At 38.4% G+C, this 25,026-nt stretch overlaps 3 protein-coding genes across 9 annotated transcripts in view; 2 read left to right on the top strand and 1 right to left on the bottom strand.

Moving 5' to 3' along the window:
- Positions 1-25,026, bottom strand: part of LOC137487288 (uncharacterized) — a 371,338-nt gene that overhangs the window by 252,451 nt on the left and 93,861 nt on the right. The window lies entirely within an intron of this gene.
- The window catches only part of znf1069 (zinc finger protein 1069), a 616,019-nt gene that overhangs the window by 556,090 nt on the left and 34,903 nt on the right, over positions 1-25,026 (top strand). The window lies entirely within an intron of this gene.
- On the top strand, positions 1,617-24,578 carry LOC101885734 (protein NLRC3-like). Of its 5 annotated transcripts, XM_073948134.1 has the most exons (10): positions 1,617-1,681; positions 2,335-2,391; positions 2,632-2,745; positions 3,646-3,756; positions 4,921-6,999; positions 16,378-16,551; positions 17,047-17,220; positions 21,829-22,002; positions 22,828-22,874; positions 23,045-24,578. In XM_073948134.1, exons 2-10 carry the CDS (start codon positions 2,342-2,344, stop codon positions 23,785-23,787), a joined length of 3,666 nt encoding a protein of 1,221 aa, XP_073804235.1. In that variant the 5' UTR covers positions 1,617-1,681; positions 2,335-2,341; the 3' UTR covers positions 23,788-24,578. The 5 variants fall into 5 exon arrangements, 4 of the variants coding, with proteins under 4 accessions (XP_073804235.1, XP_068076226.2, XP_073804234.1 ...); XM_073948133.1 differs by lacking the exon at positions 1,617-1,681 and having other exon boundaries at positions 2,311-2,391; XM_068220125.2 differs by lacking the exons at positions 22,828-22,874; positions 23,045-24,578 and having other exon boundaries at positions 1,625-1,681; positions 21,829-22,809.

Here is a 25,026-nt window from a genome sequence, read left to right as displayed (position 1 = left end):
ATACAGCTGGATGAAACGACCATAGTGGAGGGAGAGTCTGTGCTTATCGTGTATGTACAGTATGTTGACGGAGAGGAGTTGAAACGGGACATTCTCATGTCTACCAATTTACCCACAACAACTACAGGTCAAGATATTTTTATGGCTGTCGATTCTTACCTCACATCCTACAATCTGCCCTATGCAAATCTCGTCGCTTGCTGCACAAATGGTGCTGCCGTGATGATGGGTAGAAATAAGGGATTTAACAGCCGTTTGATGGAAAAGAGCCCGCACTGTGTCATCTTCCACTGTATGATCCATCGCCAAGCACTCGCCAGTAAAAAACTGTCCAGAGACCTTAGCGACACACTGGCAACAGTTGTAAAAGTCGTAAACTTCATTAAAGCTCGTCCTACCAACCAGAGATTATTTGCGCAACTGTGTGAGGATGAAGCGCACCAAACTCTTCTGCTACACACGGAGGTGCGCTTTCTAGAACTGCGAGATAAAATGTTGGAATTTCTGCAAAGTTAAAACTACACACAGTTGGAACAGCTGTCAGATGTGTTCTGGATTAAAACGGCATACCTTGCTGACATATTCACTCTTTATAATGAGACCAACAAAAGACTGCAGGGCTCGGAGTCAACTATCTTAGAATGCAAAGAAGCAATCGATGCTTTTATGCGCAAACTGGACTACAGAGCTGGAAAAATGTCACAGGGGCATTTACAACACTTCCCACTGCTGCTTCAACACTCTGGCGATACCGTGGGCGCATCTTTGCGCACAGAGTTTTGCCTTCACATGACGTCACTACAGGCGGAATTAAAGTCCCGTTTCGCGGATGTTGAGAAATTATCCAAGGATCTGTGGGTTATAGATCCCTTTACATCCAGACTTGAAGATGTGGAATACCTTGGCTGTGAAGATGAGCTCGCTGAACTTCAAGCTGATTCACTATCAAAAAAGTTCTTCCAGGAGAATGGATTTAAAAGACTTTGGATAGTAAGTGGACCTGTTGTCGCACCTAAACTTGCAAACTATGCAATTACAAAAATCATTCTACCTTTCAGTACCACCTACCTCTCTAAGACAGCCTTCAGTACTCTTGTGGCTATAAAAACAAAGTCCTGCTACAGACTGGAGGTGCACAGCGATTTTAGACTGGCTATCACTGGCATTACACCTGAAATTCCATCACTAGTCAAAGACATGCAAGCCCAAGGTGGACATTAGCTTTGTGTTAGCCTTATAAAAACCATAATAAAATTGACAGTACATCTGTACTAACTTGAAAGTAAAAGCACAGCTATTGTAATGTTCATGTTTATTATAACATTCAGTGTTATACATAAAGTGTATGTTCATACACAGATGGAATAAAAACATTTATTTGTTTAAAAATGTAAATTCCCGTGTATTCGTGTAAAATGTAATTAAACTTAATTGTAATAAATGTAAAACTGATTAATTAATATTTTCTAAACATATATATTAATAATGCACAAACACACACATACAGCAAGGAAAAAGGTTGGGAACCACTGCTCTATGAAACTGATTTGACCAAACTGTAAAAATATTATTATTATACCCACTCCAGTACAGCAGGTGGCGGCATTCAGCTGTACGCTACTCTCTGTAACTCGCCAAACAAGAAGTAGAAGAAGAAGAGGAGGAGGCGGAGGATATCCAGGTATGTATTTGTTCTGTCTTCTCTGTGTCCAGTGTTTATACTGCTTCAGGTAAAATCCTCCTTGTAAAATGTACCTCTGCAGGTGCTTTGATAACCCTGCAGCTGTTAGCCTCTTCTCTGCTCTGTTTAGAGTGTTTGTGACGGATGTTTTTCACTGAACTCCTGATCTGCCGCTCCTTCAGAAACGAAAGTGAAAGTGTTTAGTTGTTGTGTTGCAGTTTTAAACAACCAGAATTCATCTTTTACTAACACAGAACAGCTTTAAATCTTTAATGTCTGCACCAAACCTAAGCTTTATGTGAATGTGTGTATGCTGTTATTATATTTAAATGGATGACGCTTTGATTCTTCAGTTAGTTTACTTGTGATAAGCTTCTTGATTTAATTGAGGTTAAGTTGGTTTAATATTGGCACATTCGTTCAGTGAAATCTCCGTACACTGTTTACTGTGGTACTTAGAATATTCAGGCTAAAATCACATGTAAAGTGTGACTTTTAAACAACATTAACAATATTTAATTCACTGTGAACATTGCTGTACTTTGATAGTCATTGGCTGCTAATATGATTTCCCTTTTGCATATTTGCAAATAATACTTATTACTTAATACTTATTATAAAGGAGAATGTCTGATGTGTGAATATAAAACCAGGTCCATCATGGAGGACACACACACTGCTGGAGATCAGGATTTGTCCACTGAATGCAGGTATTAGACCTTCACTTGACATTTCACATAATTATTTTCTACAGGATATTATATTTACTCTCTGTTAGTTGTTTTTAATCTGTCAGAATATTTAATTCACATAGCCAGCAAGATTTTGTACAATAATCAAAAGTATCATGAAGTGCTGTTTAAAAAGTGTTTTAATGATGAAATGTTGAGTAAATCTGCTGTGTTGACCCCAGTGTGTGCAGCGCTGAACTTTAATCTTCTCTGTTTTAGTTCAGTTCATCAGAAGAGAGCAGAAGCAGAGGCCAGCTGTGTGTCTATGAAGAGTGACGCGTCTATGGATCGAGCAATAAATTTTAAGAGTGAAAACACAGGACCTGCTGTCAGGTAGATCATCTCTTTAATATCTGCAACTGATGAGTATTTTAATAATAAATGAATCAGGTAATTAGTGTTGTGGATCTGTTGGGTTTCAGATGTTAGATGTTGTATCTGAGCTCTGCAGGATAGTGCTTGAAGATCTCCGCTTTACACTTCAGGCCACAATTGATGGTGTTAACAAACCAATCAGCGCTTTATTAATAGTTAGTGAGGTAGAAGGTGGGTTTAGGTTTTGGGTAGGGTTAGGGATACACAATAAGATCATATTGTATGACTACTAATGAGCAGTTCTGAGTCTGAGATCTGAGTCTGTTTTCACTGAAGCGCAGTCATCATCATGTTGTGTTGGCCTCATAGATGCTGCTGATCAACACATTTGGTTTCTAGAATTGATATTTCTCAAATTCTCCTGCTCATTCAGTCATGATAGATGATGGTAAATGAACTTGTCTTGCTGTCCTCAAAGTCTGGACTGGAGCTCTGCAGACAAACCCCCGATGAGTGACCTTCTGAAGACTGAGTGATGAGGAGGAGGATAAGGGGAGCTGCTGGAGGCGGGAATAACAGTCAGCTGACACAGTGCATTTTATACTGCTGCTTATACAGTCATGTGATGATGATTGACACACCTGAATGATTAAGCTCCTCCCACACCTACACTGTGGACTTCATTCAGTGATTTGATGATTAGTTTCAGCTCTAATCTGCTCTAATAGTGCTGCATTTCTGTTGGGCTTTCTCTATTAAAAATGAGGCTTGATCTGTGTTTGCTGATATTTTCCACATTCAGACAGTTTCTGTTCAAATATAAAGGAAATTAATTTAAGTGTTTTTGTAAATGAAGAATGATTCATATCAGGTTTGTGCAGTGTGTACAGAGATCAACTTTAATCTTCTCTGTTTTAGTTCAGTTTATCAGAACAGAGAAGCAGAGCCCAGCTGTGTGTCTATGAAGAGTGACGCGTCTATGGATCTACCAATGCAGTTTAAGAGTGAAAACACACGACCTGCTGTCAGGTAGATGATCTCTACACACACACACATGATTTCACTGCAGCATTTATACGATCATGTGTTTCTAGAAGCTCAGACATTATTACACTTTATTCTCACAGTCCAGTCAAGACATTTTATTACAGGGAACAAAATATAGGAGACTTTAAAACTAAATGTACACACACATTCATTAAATCATTAGTAAAGTACTAATAAAGTCTTAATACTCAAACTGTTAGAGTTAGTAGAGTGAGTTTAAAGGCTTTTACAACAGTCAGCAAAGTGTGGGTAATCAAGAGATTTTAGTCAAGATGAATGAACAAGTTATGTGAGACAAACACACCACATTTCACCTGATAAGTAATTATAGTCAAGAGAGATACTGATTTAAGATGAAACTGTATTCAGATCTTCTCTGATTATCTTAATAAATTGCATAAATGTTAGAAAGTTAAAGTGGTAAGTGTTAAAGTGGATAAATATTACAGTGCTGTTACTGAAATCCTGAACTCTGAGAGCAAACACTTGTATGATCTTGGGTTTTTATGTGAATCAAAAACTATATTCAGTCAGAAAATGAGCTGAGAGAAGCAGAACAAACACTGTCATGGTGAAGCACTGAAAGATTCAGATGGCAGAGATGGAGAGGATTATTATTTCTTATTGATGGCAAAACAATTACAAGTATAAGATCACAACAACCTTCAGAACTGCAGACAGCAGAATACAAGATCCAGAGGAACACGAGAATAGAAAATTATACAGTAAAAGAAAACAGAGTCAACATTACCACATTACACACTACAGCAGCTGAGCAGGTAATCTAGGAGCTTTTGTCATCATGCTTGTGCTCTCTCACATAAAGTGATCGGTGTGGGGTGTTTAAAGTGATCAGTGTGTGGTGTTTATAGTGATCTGTGTGTGGTGTTTATAGTGAGCAGTGTGTGGTGTTTAAATTGATGAGTGTGTGGTGTTTTGTGGTGTTTAAAGTGCTTCACAAAAGTTGAGAGTGATTTAAAGACTGAAGCTGGTTCTTGCTGATCTGGAACAGTTTCTGCATTAGTTTTGTTCTGGATTAAATCTGTGTATTGTGTCTCAGCAGGTTCAGAGAAAACACACATGGCTTCACTAGAGGATCTTTACACTCACACTCATTTATTCTTTGTGTTGTTGTTGTTCCTGCAGTGTGGATGGAGATGATCAGACTGGAGACCTGCAGCAGGATTCACTCCAACCAGAACATGATGAACTTCAGAGAGTCAAAGAGCAGCACAAAACCAGCATGAAGAACAAGTATGAGAGATTATTTGAGGGAATCAACCATGGAGAGACTCAAACCCTCCTGAACAGGATCTACACACAGCTCTACATCATAGAAGGAGAGAGTGAAGGATTGAATGAAGAACATGAGGTTTTACAGATGGAGAAAAGAGCCAGAACAAAACCCTCACAACACACTCCAGTCTACTGCAATGACATCTTTAAAGCCTCAGCTGGAGCAGGACATGACGAGAAGATCAAGAAGGAGAAAGCCCAGATCAAGACTGTTCTCACTAAAGGCATCGCTGGAATCGGGAAAACCGTCTCTGTGCAGAAGTTCATTCTGGACTGGGCCGAGGGAAAAGACAATCAGGATGTAGATTTCATGTTTGTGCTTCCATTTCGAGAGCTGAACTTGATCAGAGATCATCAGTACAGTCTTCACAGACTTCTGCTGGACTTTCATCCTGAACTTGAAGATCTGGAGCCCAAGATTTATGAGCAGTGTAGAGTTATGTTCATCTTTGATGGTCTGGATGAAAGCAGAATCACACTCAACTTTTCAGATGAGGAGAAAGTTTGTGCTGTGACTGAATCTTCATCAGTGGCTGTGTTGATGCGGAGCCTCCTGAAAGGTGATCTGCTTCCCTCTGCTCTCATCTGGATCACCTCCAGACCAGCAGCAGCCCATCAGATCCCGTCCAGATACATCAAGCGTGTGACAGAGATTCAGGGATTCACTGAGCCTCAGAAGGAGGAATATTTCAGGAAGAGAATCAGCGACGAGCATCAAGCCAGCAGAATCATCTCCCACATCAGAAGAGCAAGAAGCCTCCAGATCATGTGCCACATACCCGTCTTCTGCTGGATCTCCTCCACTGTGCTTCAGAAGCTCCTGGAAGAAGATGAGAGTGCAGAAATCCCTCAAACTCTGACTGAGATGTACATCCACTTCCTGCTGATTCAGATCAACATGAGGAAGCAGAAGTATGAAGAGAGAGATCCAGAGAAACTGCAGGGAGATCCAGAGAAACTGCAGGGAGATCCAGAGAAACTGCAGTCCAACAGAGGAGTGATCAACAAACTTAAAGTGGCTTTCAGACAGCTAAAGATCAACGTGAGGAAGCAGAAGTATGTAGAGAGAGATCCAGAGAAACTGCAGGGAGATCCAGAGAAACTGCAGGGAGATCCAAAGAATCTGCAGTCCAACAGAGGAGTGATCCTCAAACTTGCTGAAGTGGCTTTCAGACAGCTGATGAAGGGCAATGTGATGTTCTATGAGGAGGACCTGATTGAGAGCGGCATAGACGTCACTGACGCCTCAGTGTATTCTGGGATCTGCACTGAGATCTTCAAGGAGGAATCTGTGATTCATCAGAGGAAAGTCTACAGCTTCATCCATCTCAGCTTTCAGGAGTTTCTGGCTGCTTTCTTTGTGTTTTACTGCCATTTAACAAAGAACAGAGAACCGCTGAGGGTGATTTATGATGAAGAATATTCATATAATCAATATCTACAGGCCAGGTCTAAGAAGTCTCTGTATGTTCTGTTCAGATCAGCAGTAGATAAAGCTGTCAGGAGTAGTAATGGTCATCTGGATCTGTTCCTGCGGTTCCTGCTGGGCGTCTTGCTGGAGTCCAATCAGAGACTCTTCCAGGATCTGCTGACACACACGGAGGAGAGCTCAGAGAACATCAGGAGAATCACACAGTACATTAAAGACAAGATCAAGAGAGATAAACGTCTCTCAGCTGAAAGATCCATCAATCTGTTCCTCTGTCTGCTGGAGGTGAAAGATCAGACTCTGGCCAGAGAGATTCAGGAGTTTGTGAAATCAGACAAACACTCAGAGGAGAAACTCTCTCCTGCTCACTGCTCAACAATCTCCTACATGATTGAGATGTCAGAGGAGCCGCTGGATGAGTTAGACTCTAATAAATTCAACACATCAGCTGAGGGAAGACGGAGACTGACAGCAGCTGTGAGAAACTGCAGAAGAGCTCTGTGAGTATTCATTGATTGATCACAGAAGACACACATCAGTCTGCACTGAAGACTCAGATCAGTTTAGTGAATCACTGCCCTGCTTTAACAGAAAATCTTTAGCTGGCCACATCGTCCCCCTGTGAGATCGCTGATACTCCATATTACTGCATGGGGACGCGGCGGCAGTGTTCTGTTTCCTTATTTGCTCATTTATTTCAGCATTTCTAAACGTATTTAACAAACTTTTCTTGACTTTTTACTCACACAAACAACATTTGTACTTATTTAATAATCTACTTCATTTGCTTTACAGTTTATGCTGGAAAATAACTCAAATCCCTGTAAATCCCTGTGCTCCTCCAGCTGAATAGGACATTTGTTGATGTGTATTTGCTCAAATCTAACACAGTGTTGCTCTTGGATAATTGTGTTTGTTTTCTGATCAGAGAAATAGTGTAATTTTAGACACAGTATTGCCGTCTCGCCGCAGACATGCCTCTAATATTACATTTACTGTAGGCCTAAACACTAAACTTTACACTGAGCTCAGTAAAATGCTCTCTGATTAGTTATTAATAATCTGTTCAATAATTCAATACAGTCATATGAATGGGGAAATAGCCGATATATATAGGCCGATAATTATAAATATTTTAAATTGTTATATATATATTTTTTTTTTCCCCAGAGATGGGTTGCAGCTGGAAGGGCATACGCTGCGTAAAAACTTGCTGGATAAGTTGGTGGTTCATTGCGCTGTGGCGACCCCGGATTAATAAAGGGACTAAGCCGACAAGAAAATGAATGAATGAATGTTATATTTTTATACAGCAAAGTTCATAATAGATTGAACTGCTCTTATGAACTGAACAGTCTATACTCAAAGCAAAAAAAGCTATTATTTCGAAATTGCAAGGTGATTATAGACTAGGGTTGTAACAATATACCGGTATGACAGTCTACCACGATTTGAACGTGCACGATTATCATACCATGAACAATTGCATATCAACGGTTTTAACCCTTAAAGACCGAGACAGCTGTCCGCGGCTAAAAATATGTATTGCTCTTAAATGTTTAATAACTTTTGATCCGCTGATCCGATTCATACAATTCAAAGATTGGCATAAAGAAGAGAATCTCAGCTTTCAAGTGCCGTATCACATAACATTAGGCATTAGGTGCGCCTCGCCTTGACTGCATTGTAAACGAGAGCAGGCGTGCGCAGTAAGAGGAGGGCTCAAAAATTACATCAGAAGTCGGACACCTGCCGAATCTCGCTGTTTAGCCACCTGGAAACGTCACCAGTGGCGGAGATCTCGTTCGCGTTTTTTATCGCAGACGAATGTCCTCATGAAAAAAATACTATGGTGATTTGTAGTAAATATTATAGCATTTTTGAACATGTTTATTCAGTATTGGGTTGTGTTTATAGTTGTTGTGATACCAGAACTATAAAATTTAAATAGGCTATTTTATAACATGGTTCAAAAGCACTACAGTATACATTACTATAGTATTTTTTAATGTGGGAGTGGATGCAATAGAAATATCACTGTTTTTACAGAGATGGTCAGAATTACAGAAGATGAACCGCTCATTAACTAAAAGGGTGTATTAAAAATATAATTATAGGCTATATATAGTAGGCTATATTCAACAAACGTTAAAATAATAACAAAATAAACAGCTTATACAGCAAGAAAGCTTTCAAGAAACCCAATTTGGCTACATTATAAATGAAGTAGCCATAGATGCTTTTGAGTGCCAAGTCATGACAAATGTTTGTTTGACAAATAAATTCTTAGGGGGTTAATTATATTGACATGCTTATTAGGTCTATATAAACTGATATTACTCCAGCCAGACTAAAATAAATAGCCCAAGACTTTCTCCAGAATAAAAACTATTAGACTGTAGGAAAAACTGTGGAAATGTTCTTGGTCTATTAAACATGACTTTTGACTTCACATACATATACATATACATATACATGTGTGTGTGTGTGTGTGTGTGTGTGTGTGTGTGTGTGTGTGTGTGTGTCTTGTTAACTATCCTTTTCACTTCTCATATGAAACCACACAAAGATGAGGCATAATGACAAAACAGTCTGATTATCTTTGTATTTCTGAATATATGTATATATTAGATTGACTTTAATGGAATAATGCTGCATAAAAATTACATTAAAAAATTCACACAAACATACAAAAAGTGAAAATGACAACAAACAGGATTATAAAAGAGAAATATAATACAGCACATGCACATCCTAATGATTTATTAATAACATTTAGTTATATTGGATAGGTCACGTTATGTTTTACAAAGATGTGTTTTGTTTTTGTTTGCGTGTAAATCTAAATAAATAACCATATTTGATGCTCTTTATGACTTTTTTTTTAATTATCAACGAAAATACAAAAAAGGTATTCAACAAATCCAGGTATAAACCTTAGTAAAACAAGATAATAAAGTGTAATGTGTCAGTCTCATCCAATCAGCATTAAGCTGTGTCGTCAGCCAGTCGTTTCCCATCATGCTTTTGGTAACGCAGTCTTTTGAGAGCAACTGCGGCCGACTGCTCTATCCGAGGTACCCGCCTCACGATCGCGAGAGTTTTTTGGCACACGTCAGCGTGACATCAGAGCGAGGCGAAGGCAAGGCGGACACATTTCTAACCGGCATGCATCTTGCGGTGATCACCGGTGATCGATTCTGCGCAGATTTTGGTCAAGTCAAACGAGCCTATTCGCGGACTCAGAGGCTCCGGAATCAGTGCGGTTACGTCATCAAAATTTGACAACGCTGATTTGACAAAGAAACGCTCGTCACTGTGTCTCCGGACAAACCAGACATGATACATTGATGCAATGTCCCTCCTCCATGCCCAGATTGGTTCAAACTCGCTATATCATAACCAATAAGCATAGGTTTCGCTTTTGTTTGTGGACCGACAATGAGCTTTTTGAACAACATGGAATGAGAGATACATACATTTCTGCGCGGCTAAATAAAACGCAAAAAAAAAAAAAGTTTTGCATGAAATAATTCTCATACTAAGTACTTTTGCATGCACTGCAGCACAGAAACATGACAAAACAGTGACACAGCAAAGACGAAGTGCTGCTCTTGCTGTTTTCAAAAGACGCAAATGAAGATGCAGCTGTTTGTCTGCATTGCAGACAACCATATCCAAATCCATATCCACAGACAACCATATCCATGCTGGCACATAAAACCTAAGGATGTTCCATATTGAATCTAGTTTTGTTATGTAACTATTTATAGTATAGTAAATATTTATATCTATTTTATTACTGAGGATTTGGACCATGTTTATTTGGACTTTGACACATTATTTATTATTTTCTTATTTTTTTTATTTGTTCATTGTAAGTGGTGTTGTTTATAGTAACTGAAAATATATTATTTGGAAAAAGTCAAATTTGCTTCACTGTTCTATTATTTTGTAACATTTTTTCTGTTTAGTTCATTCCCAGACCTTTTGGGCAAATACATTGTCAGTAAATAAATGCATTTTTTCCCCCATAGAAAAACCTTTGTTCAGTCAGAAAACGTGTTCTTATTCTTTTCAGGGTCTTTGCTATGATAATTACTATTTAATACCGTATACCGCGAAACCGTCAAACCGTGGTATTGTTTTAGACGATTATCATACAGTAAAAAAATCATACCGTTACAACCCTATTATAGACCTATATTCACGATTTCACATAAATCAGCATGCAAAAAATTATTTCCTTTTCTTCATAGCAAATTAACATGCAAGTTGATTGTTGCATTAAAATAATAGTTTAAATAACAAAATGGTATTTAATTAACAAGCAAGTTAAATATATTTAAATAAGATGAAAATGAAAGAGCTAAGGACTGAAACCAGCTCAAATGGTCATGAATAAAACATGTTACAGTGATGTACACATCTACAAATATGTCATGTCCGAAAAAGCCTTTATCAGAGGTGTTTTGACAGTTCAGAGCCACCGTACAACCAACAGCTAAATACAGAGAGTACGTTTGAATTGAATTGAATTGAATTTTATTTGACAGATTTTAGACAAACTGTACAAAAAGTATTCCATACACTTTGTTAAAAAAAACTGTCGAGGATAAAAACACAATAAAGCCCTGGGCTTATTTCCATTGTGGTCCTCTGTTAAATTAAAACAATGTATGGCTTCATAATACTAATGAAGAATAAAACAAACAGTCGCCACAGCGGTACAAACAGCCAACCTATCCAGCACAATGTCCCTCCAGCCGCCAACCTATTCACACTCAAGTAACATAATTTAAAAAATCCTCATCCACCATGCAAAACTAATTATCCTCATCAAACAACCATCTTTTAATAGCTTTTTTGAACAACCTTAAATCTTTTATTTCCTTGATTGCTTTTGGTAGTTTGTTCCACATGATTGCACTTGTATATAAAAACATATTTTTCCCCACTAAACTTCTAAATTTAAATAAACAAATATTAAAATCCCAACTCCTAGTACTGTATGAATGCTGTTGCCTCACCATTTGAAAATAGTTCATCAAATAGCTAGGAACCACATTATTAAACATTTTACGTACCATTCCCAGTTTTAAAAAACACACTCTATTACTAACAGTTAACATACCTAATTTATTAAAAGACTCTTTGTGCAAATGTGCTCTAGGATGCATTTTTAAAATTATTCGTACTAATTTATTTTGTGCCTTTTGCAATTTCTCCTTCAAATTTTGTGAGCAGCTACTGTACCAAAATGACGTAGCATAATCAAAATGGGGTTGAATTAAAGCTCCTGCCAACAATTGTAAAGAATGAACATCCAAAAGATCAGATTGCCTTGCTAAAAACCTAATTTTTCCACAAATCTTCGTAATAACTTTTTTTGCCATAGCATCTCCTGATAATTTATTATCTATTAAGCAACCCAAATAGTTTATCACATTTTTTGACAGAATTTTCCAATCATTAATCTTAACTACCAAATTATCATCTTTTTTTAATTTCACTCTTGAAGCAAATAAAATAGCCTCTGTTTTACCCATGTGTAAAGAAAGTTTGTTGTCTAAAAACCAGTTGTAAACACTTTTTAACTGTGAACTCATAATTTCTTCCAGGGCCCTTTTGTCATGATGAGATACTAAAATTGCGGCATCATCAGCATAAAGATAGAGCTCCTCTGAACACGCTATTTTTAAATCATTAATATATAAAAGAAAAAATAATGGACCTAAAATACTTCCTTGAGGTACTCCACAGTTGATTGATAAGGGAGCAGATAATATACCCTTTATATCGACTCTCTGGTTTCTATCATGCAGATATGACTGAACCCACTTTAAAGACACTTTATCAAATCCAATTGCCTTTAATTTATATAGTAAAATTTGATGGTCCACAGTGTCAAAAGCCTTCTGAAGGTCCAGCAGCACCATTCCACAATAGTTGCCACCATCTACAGCTCTCCGTATTTTGTCTGTCATATGTAATATACATGTCTCGGTGGAATGCAATGCTCTAAAACCTGACTGTAACTCATACAAAATATGTTTTTTAGTAATGTAGTTGACTATCTGTTCGTGTACAATTTTTTCCAGAATTTTAGACATAACCCCTAAGATTGATACAGGTCTATAGTTAATCATATCTAACGTACTTCCTTTTTTATATAATGGTATAACTCTAGCACTTTTAAAATCACATGGTATTTTCCCTTGTTCAATAGATAAGTTTAAAATATGTGACACCAAGGGGGCAATCACTTTAACAGAGTCTTTAAAAAATCTAGCAGGAATATTATCAACTCCAGGAGCCTTATTTAATTTTAACTCACTAATAATTTTTAAAACTTCACTTTCTGTAACAGGTCTCAGACTAAAAGAATCCGGCAAAATGTCCTGTTGTCTATAAAAAGAAAACACTCTATCTTCATTGTAAATATCAGGTTGCCCTGGAAGCTGACCACATAATTTTTTTGCTAACAATATAAAATACTGATTAAAAGATTCGGCAATATCCTTCGGATGAACTATTAATTTGTCTTCTACCTTTAAGTTAATTTTAGATGATTTCCTACTTTTAGCATTTGAATAACCTAAATTTCTCAGTACACCCCAAAGTTTTTTGGATCAAATTTATTTTCATTGATCTTATCCTTAAAAAAAACCCTTTTTGCTTCTCTTATTTTGTTCCTAACCTCATTTCTCTTTAATTTATAAAACTCATAACTGCTACAATCACTATCCTTCCTAAACTTGGCAAAACTCTCATCTCTTATCTTTAACAGTTGTAAAATTTCATCTGTAATCCAAGGGTCTGATCTTTGTTTAACTCTTATTTTTTTATATGGTGCTATTTTATTCAAAGCATTACTGAACAGATCCTTAAAACAATCCCATGCTGCCTCCACATCCTTGGATCCCCATACCCCGGACCAATCAACTTTATCCAATATATCACAAAATAAATTAGGACTATAATTCTTCATTGACCTCACTAAAACAGTATTATGACCCATAAGCTTCACCTTTTGCACTTTTCTACATAAATATACTAAAAAATGATCACTCATACTACACTCAATAACACCACTACAACTTATCTTATCTGAATCAGATGTAAGAACCAAATCTATAATAGACTGCGATTTGGGAGTAATTCTAGTTGGAACCTTAATAATTTGCTTCAATCCAAAAAAATCTGAAAAATGTTTAAAAGCCTTATATAACACAGCGTCCACATTTAACATATCAGTATTTAAATCCCCACATATTATAATTTCCGATCCATGGGTTTTCACAAAATCATTTAAACTTTCGTCCAACAATTCATAAAAATTACTTTGATCTGGTGGCCGATACAAGTTTCCAATTAAAATAGGTTTACTCTTTGGTAATAAAACGTTCACCCACACAGCTTCAATGGATGCATTATTCATCTCATTTCTAACATTAAAAGACAAATCCGATCTTATATAAACACATACGCCACCACCATTACGATTTCGGTCTCTTCTTATCAAACTATAATTCGCAATTTCAATTTCTGAGTCCAACACTGAACCGTCCAACCAAGTTTCACTACACCCAAATACCGACAACCGTAGATCCGAACACAACAGTCTTAGCTCGGAAATCTTTGGCAGAAGACTCCTTACGTTTAAATGAGCAATACGTAGACCTTTAGATGATCTCTTGAAGTCCGCATCATGAATAACATTTTGATGATATGCGCTTACCGGAGAATCCAAGTTCAAAGACGAAACCACCTGTTTACTCGCAGGCTCCATACATACGGGTCGAAGGAAACGGTCCTCATGGTAGACGACACCAGCCGGCATTCCCTGAGCAGTTCGCACATCTCTCGCTTCATCGTGCGCAGATGACAAACTATCCCAGTTTTCTGCAATAAAACTCCATTCCTCTGAAATCGCTGGTCTCCGACACTCTTCGCCGCCCGCACGCCGTACATCAAAGCGTGACTTTACTATAATATCTCCTGGCTGCTGACATCCTCCTGCTGCCGGGCCAGGGCATGGATGAACATCACCAGACAAAAGTAAGCATATAATTATAATTGATCCATCGCTTCTTCGTTGTTTTCTTTTACTCCCATTTTTCTTCGTACACGGAACTGCCCACGGATGGGATAGAAACGACTCGTAAACAATATTCGTTCCCATGCCGAAATGTCTCTCCGTCATATCTCTGTCCTGAATTAAAAAAGTAAAATGCCCCAAACTGGGCTCCTTAGCTGGATAAAACAAACTGGGCTCCTTTGCTGGATAAAGCAAACTATAAAACGCAGTGAAAATTAGCACTGTTTGCACGCTCCATCTGCACGCCGCCATCTTGATTTTGTGTTTAGAAAATGCGGCACAGATTCATGCTATTTGGCGTATTGACATGTCACATGTAGGTTCTGCTTGTCAATCAGACAACGCTTCTGCGCTCGTTCTTGCCGTTAATCGCGGGAAAATGATCAATGAAAAGTTTATGATAAACCGCTGAGAGTTTTACTCAACTGTAGAGGCAGAGTTGCCATCAGAGTCAGATTTTGAGACAAAACCTGCATTGAGCTGACTTTATGACAAACACAGAGCAGAATATAAAGGCAGAATGAGCGGCTAGTTAAGAGCCCCTTTGACTGGATTCACCTCTCTCACCTCTCCCCCGTGCTACAGTGTGTGTGTGTGTGTGTGTGTGTGTGTGTGTGTGTGTGTGTGTGCGGTGACAGCTCTCACGCAAGCTCGTTATAATCAATATGAATATTCCGATCAAACTGAATACTATCTTACATAAACAACACATGACCAGCAACGCGTTGATAATAACAAATAATCAGATTACAAACAACCGTTATGTTTACACGTGTTGTAAAATGTGCGGGTCCTTCAACGGGACTGGGCTGCAGTTTGGTGTTGTGTGTGAGACAGGAGAGAGAAAAGAGGAGCGGTTTTTTCGCAATGAGACCATTTTCTGTGATGTTCCCTCTTTGGTGGCTTATTTGTTGTACCACACAGAAAGTAATAAATATTTTGGACCAAGTTACATGTGTCCTCTGTAATTCACCAGCTGCAACGAAAAGAGTTCACCCTGAAACTAACATTATTCGGCCCTGGAGTAATAAGTGAATCTCCCCTGATATCTCTAACACAACAAAGAGACAGAGCAGGAAAGGTTTCCACATGTAATATTTTTCCTGAGGCGATTTAAAGCAAAATACACAATGACACTCAATCAAGCATATCTACAATGATGAGGAACGTGGTTACTTACTGAGTTATTAACTCACAGCAATGCCACGTGAAGAAAGGACGGACTTTAAAGGAATAAACAGTGTGAGGAGAGATCCATTATAGTGCACTGGACAAGTCTGAACAAGTTTCGCCCACGCGAGCGCAACACGCAGGTCTGTACAATTACATAATTTATCGGCTTAAATATATCGGCCTAATTAAGACATCGGATCGATAACGATAATCTTAAAAATAGCGTTTATAAGGATATAGGCGCCGATATATCGTGCATTCTTAGTCTGGAGTGTGTCAGCAATTCCTGCAGTTCATTACAGCTTTGAGTGTGACTCCTAATCCAGTCCTCCATGGGTTAATACATTTGATTTCCAGTGATCATGTCTGTGTGATTTTGTTGTCAGCACATTCAACTGTGTAAAGAACAAAGTATTTAATAAAAATATTTCATTCATTCAGATCTAGGATGTGTTATTTTAGTGTTCCCTTTATTGTTTGAGCAGTATATATATATATATAGTTTATTTCCAGTGTTGCTTTTATCACTGTAGACTGAACTCATGAACACTCAACACTGCTCATTTCTTACTGCTGATTTTGTTGCTCTTTGTCCTCTACACAGACTACAGGGCTGTGAACTCACTGTTCAGTGCTGTGAGAGTTTGTCTTCAGCTCTACAATCCTCAAACTGTGTGCTGAGAGAGCTGGACCTGAGTAACAATGACCTGCAGGATTCAGGAGTGAAGAAGCTCTCTGATGGACTGAAGAGTCAACACTGTAAACTGGAGAAACTGAGGTAAAATAAAAACATTTCCATCAAATAAATGCTGCCACAAATGACTTTTCCATTGTGAAATGCTGTAAAGTCTGATGAGGTAATGAGCATATGCTGTGATGTATTTTATTTTTGTTTTTTTATTGTGAATATTTCATATTTAATGTGAAGTCAAATATGAGAAACCCTGTTTATATCAGATATAATATTGCTCTTTAGTGTCATTTCTGCTGAAATGATTATTGATTGGTGTTCTTTGGTGTTTTTGGGGCGTCTCTAAATGAGCTGTGTTTCTGCAGATGTTCAGCCCATCACTGAGTCTCTTTATTTACTGATGTTCATGTGTGTATTCAAGTTATATTCAGTCAGTTTTATATTCATTTCAGGAATATTATTGACTAATATGAAGATGTTGATGTGATTTATTTGCAATACAGTTTGTAAAGTCATATTTTCGGTCTGTTAATATTACAATAATAATAATAATTACAGTGTCTTTTACTGTCCTCTACACAGACTACAGTGGTGTTATCTCACTGTTCAGTGCTGTGAGAGTTTGTCTTCAGCTCTACAATCCTCAAACTGTGTGCTGAGAGAGCTGGACCTGAGTATCAATGACCTGCAGGATTCAGGAGTGAAGAAGCTCTCTGATGGACTGAAGAGTCAACACTGTAAACTGGACACACTGAGGTAAATGATTCTCCACTCAACAGATACAGTTTCATATTGGGTTACCTGATGTGGAGCCCCATTCAGTGGATTGACAGAAGAAAAAAACAAAACATTTACAGGGTTGTGATTTTAATCATAGCTTTAATAATGTATGTTTATCGTATAATTATATTTAAAAGCTTTACTTAGTCTATTATGAAATGTTGCACTTTCAGAGCTTCTCTTTTTCCAATATACCCAAATGTGACTTAAAGTTAAAGGAATCAGTTTATTTTAAGGATCTTTATAATGAATTACCTCTGAATTATTTATTCATATTTTATATTTTTATATTTATATCTGTTGTGTCCTGGTGAAGTTTAGACATGCTCTGCTGTTTGTTCAGTTTGCAGTTTCTTCTAAACATATAAAAGTCTCTTAATATTATCTAAACCAGTGGTCCACAACCTTTTTCTAACTGCGGACCAGTCAACGTGAATCCACTGTGTACTCATATGGAACTTTATTAGCACATTGCTCCAACATTACAATGCTATTATAACATTAGGAAGTAATAACTTTATTAACACATTGCTCCAACAATATAACATATTATAACATCAGTAACGCTAAATCAATGGGAGCCCTGAGCTTGTTTCTTTGCAACGAGATGGTCCATAAAAGGAAGATTGCTGGAAAGAGCGCGTGCACGTCTAGAACGTGCTGACATGAGACGTCTGCTTTAGCCAATCAGAACAGTCAGACGCATTCACGTCGGCGCGGTTTATGAGAATAAAACCAGACACATTTAGCTGCTAGAAATTAGTCACATAACGTTTATATGTTCACTTTTGTACTAAATTACATTTGCTCAGCGTTCTACACCAATATATCTGTAATAAATTACATTTGCATGCTTTGTTTATTCTCCACAAATAAACAGGTAGCACATCATAATAATAATGTAGATTAGAGTGCTCTCATATCTACACTATTATTACTGTAGTAAATTAGCTCAAGGTTATTCTTCCCGCACCTTTCCCGCCGTTATAATGTTGAGTTATGATTCAGATTTCAAGGCGCGTGTACCTTCTGGAACATTATATAGCGGACTAGCTTAGCGGGAGAAAGATTCATTTGAACAGGGCTTCAAATGAATTGACTCTTTTGATCCGAACAAACGAATCGTTCAGCGATGCTATCAACATAAAATTTGAGCAGGGTAGCAAGATCAAAGTTCAAGACATTAGATTCATTAATATACACAGGCACCTTTCTTTATACAAAATAAACTTTATTGACTAATCCAACAGAAACTAACACCTAACACGAACACACATTCATACAAGCATAGGGGAGAGTAACAAACGTGAAGAGGTTGAGAAGATGTAATGATGGGAAAAACCTATGAGTCTGTAAGAACATACCAAGCAACCAAACGTAATCAAATTCAATATAACCCTTCTATTGTCTCTTTAGGGTTAATTTAGTTCACACCAGTTTAGATGTTTAGATGTGTGATTAACCCTTTCTGTCTGGGTTTCTGCCTGCTTTCTTGGAGGTTTCTCAGTCTGAGGAAGTTGTAGAGGGTTGATGAAAGTTCAAAACAACGTGTTTCCAGAGCAGAGAGGGGGAGGGGGGTTGCCTGGAGTTGGGAGAGAGAGGGGGGAGCTTCCAGGCAGTGTGTTTGAAGAGAGGTTCCCGGTTGAGTTTGAACAGAGAGAGATTCCAAGAGCGAAGAGGAGAGAGGAGAGCGAAGAAGAGCAGGTGTTTAGCTTGGTTTTCAACTTTTATAGGGCAGGTTCGGATCCACCCTCCATGGAAAGTTGACCAATTAGAAGCTAACTTCCTGGAATATAAAATTTATGGGTCTTTGTCCGAGGCAGAATAATTTGCATAGGCAAATTTTATGTAAATCGGGACAAAAATGTTAAAGTCTCTTAAAACAATTATATGTTGAACTCATATTAAAATAAAATGTCAACAATCAATTTGTACAGCGAGTAAGCTTTTCAAAAAGTCCAAACTTGAACAGTATAAGAGGATGCTTAGCCTAGGTACAGTTAAACATTATATGCAAGGGTATTAAAACCAAAAATAATAATACAAGAGAAAGGGAAACTTTGCAAAACATATGATTAAACATAAAGAGTAAAGTTTATATGAAAACAGTGTTAAACAGCAAATAGTCCTTTGTAAGTCATTCCTGTGCTTAGAGCCGCATGGCACATTCCTTTGGGTCGTAAATACCTTGGAATCAGGTTTCGAGCCTTCTCTGGGCAAAGCTGGCTGGTTGTGAAATAAAATGCAAAATTTTATTATTTAAAATTATTTAAAAGTCATATTTTTTATTTATGTGTCTGGTCGGCCATATTCGTTACACTTTAATGCCAACCGTATAAATAATTATCGATAAGATGCTTATGATAAGCCGTTGTTTGTTTACCTTCAAGCTTTGCATGTGCCTGTGAAACAGCCCGTGGGCGCCAGCACACACACATACAGTATCATGTACATCTCGACATGCGAAAGTGTTTCTCAAACTCCTTTAACAGCGAAGACTGGTGATCGTGCAGCAGCTTGGTGAGTTAGGGCGCAGGCTCAGTCTCACACAAAATCCGCGCTAATGTTTGAAACACGTCCGATATGCCTCTGTTCACGCGCTGTCCCCACAAATCCAGTTTAAATGCAGCTTCTTTATCTGCCAACTTAAAGATAATTCATTCTTGTTCAGCCCGGTACTGATTAATCCACGCACCAGCACCCGCCTGGGGGTTGAAGACCACTGATCTAAACCACTACAATAATATGAAGACACACTATAAGCATGTATTCAGCAGTTTACTGTAAGAGACCTGGTGAACTGATGTATTTACTACACATGCATCTGAAAATAACCCTGATTACTCATTCACATGAAGCAATATATTGACTGAAGATCTTCTGTCAGAAAGGCTGTGTGGGAAGGAGAGTCAGCGCTCATGATTATTGATCAGGTGTTTCTCAGCTGACAGAATAAAAGTCCCCTAATGCTCCATCAGTGTGAATGTGACTGTCAGGCTTGTGAAAGAGACATTAAGAGAGTGGGTTTCTGTTTGTTTTAGTTTATTTACATCATCGTCCACAATATAATATACAAATGAAGATCAGGTCATGTTCTGTTGCTCTTTATGCAGTAAAGTTTGATCTACAAGCTGAAGTTGGTGACTGTCAGGGCTGTAGTACTCGAGTCCAGACTCAAGACGTTTCTTTCTATAGTCTAGGACTCGCTAATATTCAGACATGAACTTGGTCCAGCAATAGCCATTGGTTGAGCGTGTTTGTCTGGAAAACAGGTAACATCACTGTTAAATCCACTGTGAGTCTAGAATGGGCACTGACACTCTCGTGTGATACGCTTGTCTGCTAAAAAATCTAGTTTGAACCAGCCTAGGCTGGTTAAGCTAGTTTTAGCTGGATTTAGCTGGTCATTTTCATGCCTAGGGCTGGACGAGAGTGTGAAGCTGCATTGAGTTTGTGCTGGCCATCCTCCAAGATAAGCAGCTTAGCATCTGTCTGTTGCTCTGTCCCGCCGGAGTGTTTTGGTCATTCAGAGGAGTTCACCAGCGTTTCTGTCTTTTTTTTCAATTGTTGTCTCTTGACAGATATGAGTAAGAGACAATATTATAGGATATCAAGATATTTTTATGGCGATAATTAATAAATATTGTCTGACATCACCTGATTAGACATTTCAGACCTCTGCAACATTTGAGTAAATGTCTTACAATCATACAACCAGCTGAAATCCTGCATTTAAGAGTCGATTATCTACAAAACACACTTATAATGTTTGAAATCAACTATAAAATCAGATTAAGATGATGGATTATTATGATGCACAAACTATTGCAGAATTAACAGCTGAGTGTAAAGAGGACGGTCACTCATTGTCATTGATGATTTCAGCACACATCAACACTGTAAAAGATGTGTATGATCTCTGACACTAGATGAACACTGCTCAGCTGGTTTACAGGTTTGCTATTCTCTTCATTCTCTGCTAAAGTGTGAATGTGAAAGTGAAATGTCCGATGTAACTTCACTTTAACTTTATAAATGTCCACAGATGTTTGTGATCTGCTGAAAATGATCTGTTGGTTTATTATCCTGCATTTATTCAGTGGATTCTTCAATAAGTAAAGCGTTTAAGAATGGGAATGTTTAATACCCTAATATGACCCTACAGTGTTACTTTACTCATCATTACTGATCATTACAAATAATTCTGAATCAGTGTTGTAGAATGTCCCTCACATGACAAAAACAATCAAACTTTGTGGAGGATCATTGAATAGCAGCACTTAATACATGACTTTAAGATGATCAAGTGCGTCTTCTTCCTCCTCACAGCAGACTTTACAGCTTGATGTGGTGTATTATGAACAATGTCTTTGCTCTGTACACTTCTACAGATGATGTCGAGTCCTTGTTGAGTGTGTGAGTGTGTTTGCTGATGCGAGGGCTCGATCAATAAGGAGAGCTGATCAGGATGTGTGTGTTCATCACTGCTGTTGACATGAGCAGAAACAGCAGTCAGCATCTTCACAACACAAAGAAATGTGGGATTGTCCAACTGTGTGATGTGGACTATTGCTGTGTTTGTAGATTGTCTGGCTGTATGGTGACAGAGGAAGGCTGTGGTTTTCTGTCTTCAGCTCTGACTTCAAACCCCTCACACCTGAGAGAGCTGGATCTGAGCTACAATCATCCAGGAGATTCAGGAGTCAAGCTGCTCTCTGAACAACTGGAGGATCCAAACTACACACTGGACAAACTCAAGTATGTGGAGCAGCACTGGCCTTGTGCTTTTACACTGAATGGCTTTAAAAAGACACTAGAAAGCTCTTTTGTGATCAGCTTCAGTTTTCTGTGAGGGTTATGGGGTGAGGACAGACAGAAGATACAGCTTGTAGAGTATTCCAGTCATGTCTATGAAGAGCAAATCATTGAGTGTGAAATGAATCTCCTCTGTAAATGTTAGAGTGTATTGGCTCAGTTACAGTGACATTAAGCGGGACACACTGTACAGTTTCAGCATTTGAGCTGAGCAGAGAAACTTCTTCCTCCATTTCTGCTGAAGAATCCTACAATATCAGGTCAGGAATAGGGTTGGGGATTGAAGATGGATTCAGATTCTGGAATCAGACACTTGGATTAATGTTCAGACTCTTGTTCTAAAATCAACATCTGGATTCCTCTTCTCTGTGCACACATGTGTATTTTTCACTTGCTAATCTGTCAGGAACTTGGGCGCTGGCGAGCAGCTTTAATAATCTGAACATAGTTTAGAGATGGACTGCAACGTGCTCAAAGGCTGCATGTGCTGAAGAACGATGGCAAAGCTAAGTGTGATCACTGTAATAAATGAATGTTGCAGCAGGGTGTCTCCATCAACATGAGCAGTATCTGCGCTCGCTTCACCAACAGCAGAGGAAAAGAACGCACTGTGTTACATTCATTGTGCATCCCTGCTCAACCAACAAGTGTTGTGTGTTTTAGCTCAAGAGTTTGGAGCGTGTAGCTGAGCAGCTCAGTGCTAGCTTTAGCTTAATAGCTGAGGGGGAAACTAAACAGCTCATTCTCTCCATCTGTGTGTGTTTACAGTCTGGATCATGGAGGACACACAAGGATTACAGCAGGACCACGCAAATGTAGGACTACACACACACACACACACACTCACACACACGCACGCACACTCCCTCTCTCAATCACATACACACACACACACACACACTCTCTCTCTCTCTCTCTCTCTCACACACACACACACACACACTCACACAGCTGTGGTTGTAAATGTGTGTGTTTTTGTGTTCAGATGTCTGTTTCCTCACTCTGGATCCAAACACAGCACACACTCAACTCATTCAGTCTGAGGAGAACAGAGAGGTGAAGCGTGTGAGCGAGGATCAGCCGTATCCTGATCATCCAGACAGATTTGATTATTATCCTCAGGTGTTGTGCAGAGAGAGTGTGTGTGGACGCTGTTACTGGGAGATTGACTGGAGTGGAGATGATGTTGTGTCTATATCAGTGTCATATAAGAGCATCAGGAGCAAGGGAGATGGTAGGACTACACACACACACACATACACACACACACGAGGATTACAGCAGGACCACGCAAATGTAGGACTACACACACACACACGCTCGCGCGCATACACACACACACACACACACACAAACTCACTCTCACGCACACAAACACACACACACACACATGGACGCACGCACACACACACACTCTCTCACACACTCTCACACACACAGGCACACACACACATACACACACCGTCTCTCTCTCACACACACACACACTTTCTCCCTCTCTCTCACACACACACGTACACAGAGAGAGTGTGTGTGGACGCTGTTACTGGGAGATTGACTGCAATGGAGATGTTGGTGTGTGTATATCAGTGTCATATAAGAGCATCAGGAGGAAGGGAGATGGTGCTGAGTGTGTGTTTGGATGTAATGCTCAGTCCTGGAGTTTGTTCTGCTTTTCCTCCAGTTTCACAATTAGTCACAATCACACACACACTGCTCTCCCAGTGAAGGCGCTCAGCAGGAGAATAGGAGTGTTTGTGGATCACAGTGCAGGAACTCTGATCTTCTACAACATCTATAGAGACACAATGAGCCTCATCCACTCAGTCCAGACCACATTCACTGAGCCGCTCTGCCCTGGGTTTACTGTTTATCCTGGATCATCAGTGAAACTGAGCTGAAGACTGACGAGAGATTTACCCAGAATCCTCTGCAGGAACAGTCAGCAGCAGCGTGTGTGTGTGTGTGTGTGTGTGCGGATGCGTAAGTCTGTGTGTCTGTGTGTGTGTGCATGCATCCATGTTCACTGCTGTGTGTGTGTGTATCTATTACTGTGTGCGCAGTTGTAATGGTTAAGTGCAACAGTCAAGTTCTAAGCAAAGAATAGAGTACATAAACTAAATAATTACAACAAGTATTATAAAAGTATACTACTCAGGAGTTCACTTGCCGTACAAATAAAAAATGTCATTGTGTAATTTTCAAGTAGTACACTTACAATTATACTAGTAGTTAATGCATAACGTATATCACATCTATTGAATCTGAGATTAGATTTTCTTTTAAGGGTTGTTTCTGTTTCTAAATTGTTAATACTCAGACCAAAAATATTATGATTATGAAAAAGATGTGCTTGGCAGGCTTTAAAATTAGACAAATTGACCAACATTATAAATAAAGTTAAAAACCTATATTATTATTTGTAGTTGTTACAAAGCCCCTGGGGTTGTAAAAAGACTCCAGGATAATGAAAAGTGTTTCAGTCTTTAAAAATTTGTGGACAAATAAATGTTACTTACTTAACTGTTTCTACTGTTCTTACTGTACATGATTAGTAAGTTTTCCTTCAGATTTCCTTTTTAACTCCTGTTAAAGAGGGTAATAATATAGAAACATTACATACTCTACCTTTAAATCCTTTGCAGATCAGCATGCTCCTAATGACCTTTTTATCTGGTCAGAGCCCTTCTAGCAGTTGCTTGGCCAGTGGATAGAAGTAAAGTTGGTTTTATATTCGCACATTCAGACTTTCCCCTTAATATTATAATTTCAGAAAAGTATTCATTGCAAACTCTAAATAGAGAAATCATAATAGCAGCAAATGACTATTAAAGTACAACATTGTTCACAGTCAAATAAACAGTGTTATTGTTGTTTTCAAGTCACACTTGCATGCTAATTCCGATCGAATATTCAAAGTAATATGGTAAACAATATAGAGACTTCTAAATGAACGAAAGTGTGAAT

This window comes from Danio rerio, chromosome 4 (assembly GCF_049306965.1).
Source record: "Danio rerio strain Tuebingen ecotype United States chromosome 4, GRCz12tu, whole genome shotgun sequence".
Lineage (NCBI taxonomy): Eukaryota > Metazoa > Chordata > Actinopteri > Cypriniformes > Danionidae > Danio > Danio rerio.
The sequence above is the reverse complement of the archived record's forward strand: the minus strand, read 5'-3'. Positions and strand labels throughout refer to the sequence as shown.

Bases quoted from the DNA above. Each gene is read 5' to 3' on its own strand.
- LOC101885734 (XM_073948133.1), top strand. From the start codon at position 2,315: ATGTGTGAATATAAAACCAGGTCCATCATGGAGGACACACACACTGCT. The intron at 7,000-16,377 runs GTGAGTATTCAT...TCCTCTACACAG, and splicing joins AGAAACTGCAGAAGAGCTCT to ACTACAGGGCTGTGAACTCA. The intron at 22,875-23,044 runs GTAGGACTACAC...TTTTGTGTTCAG, and splicing joins TACAGCAGGACCACGCAAAT to ATGTCTGTTTCCTCACTCTG.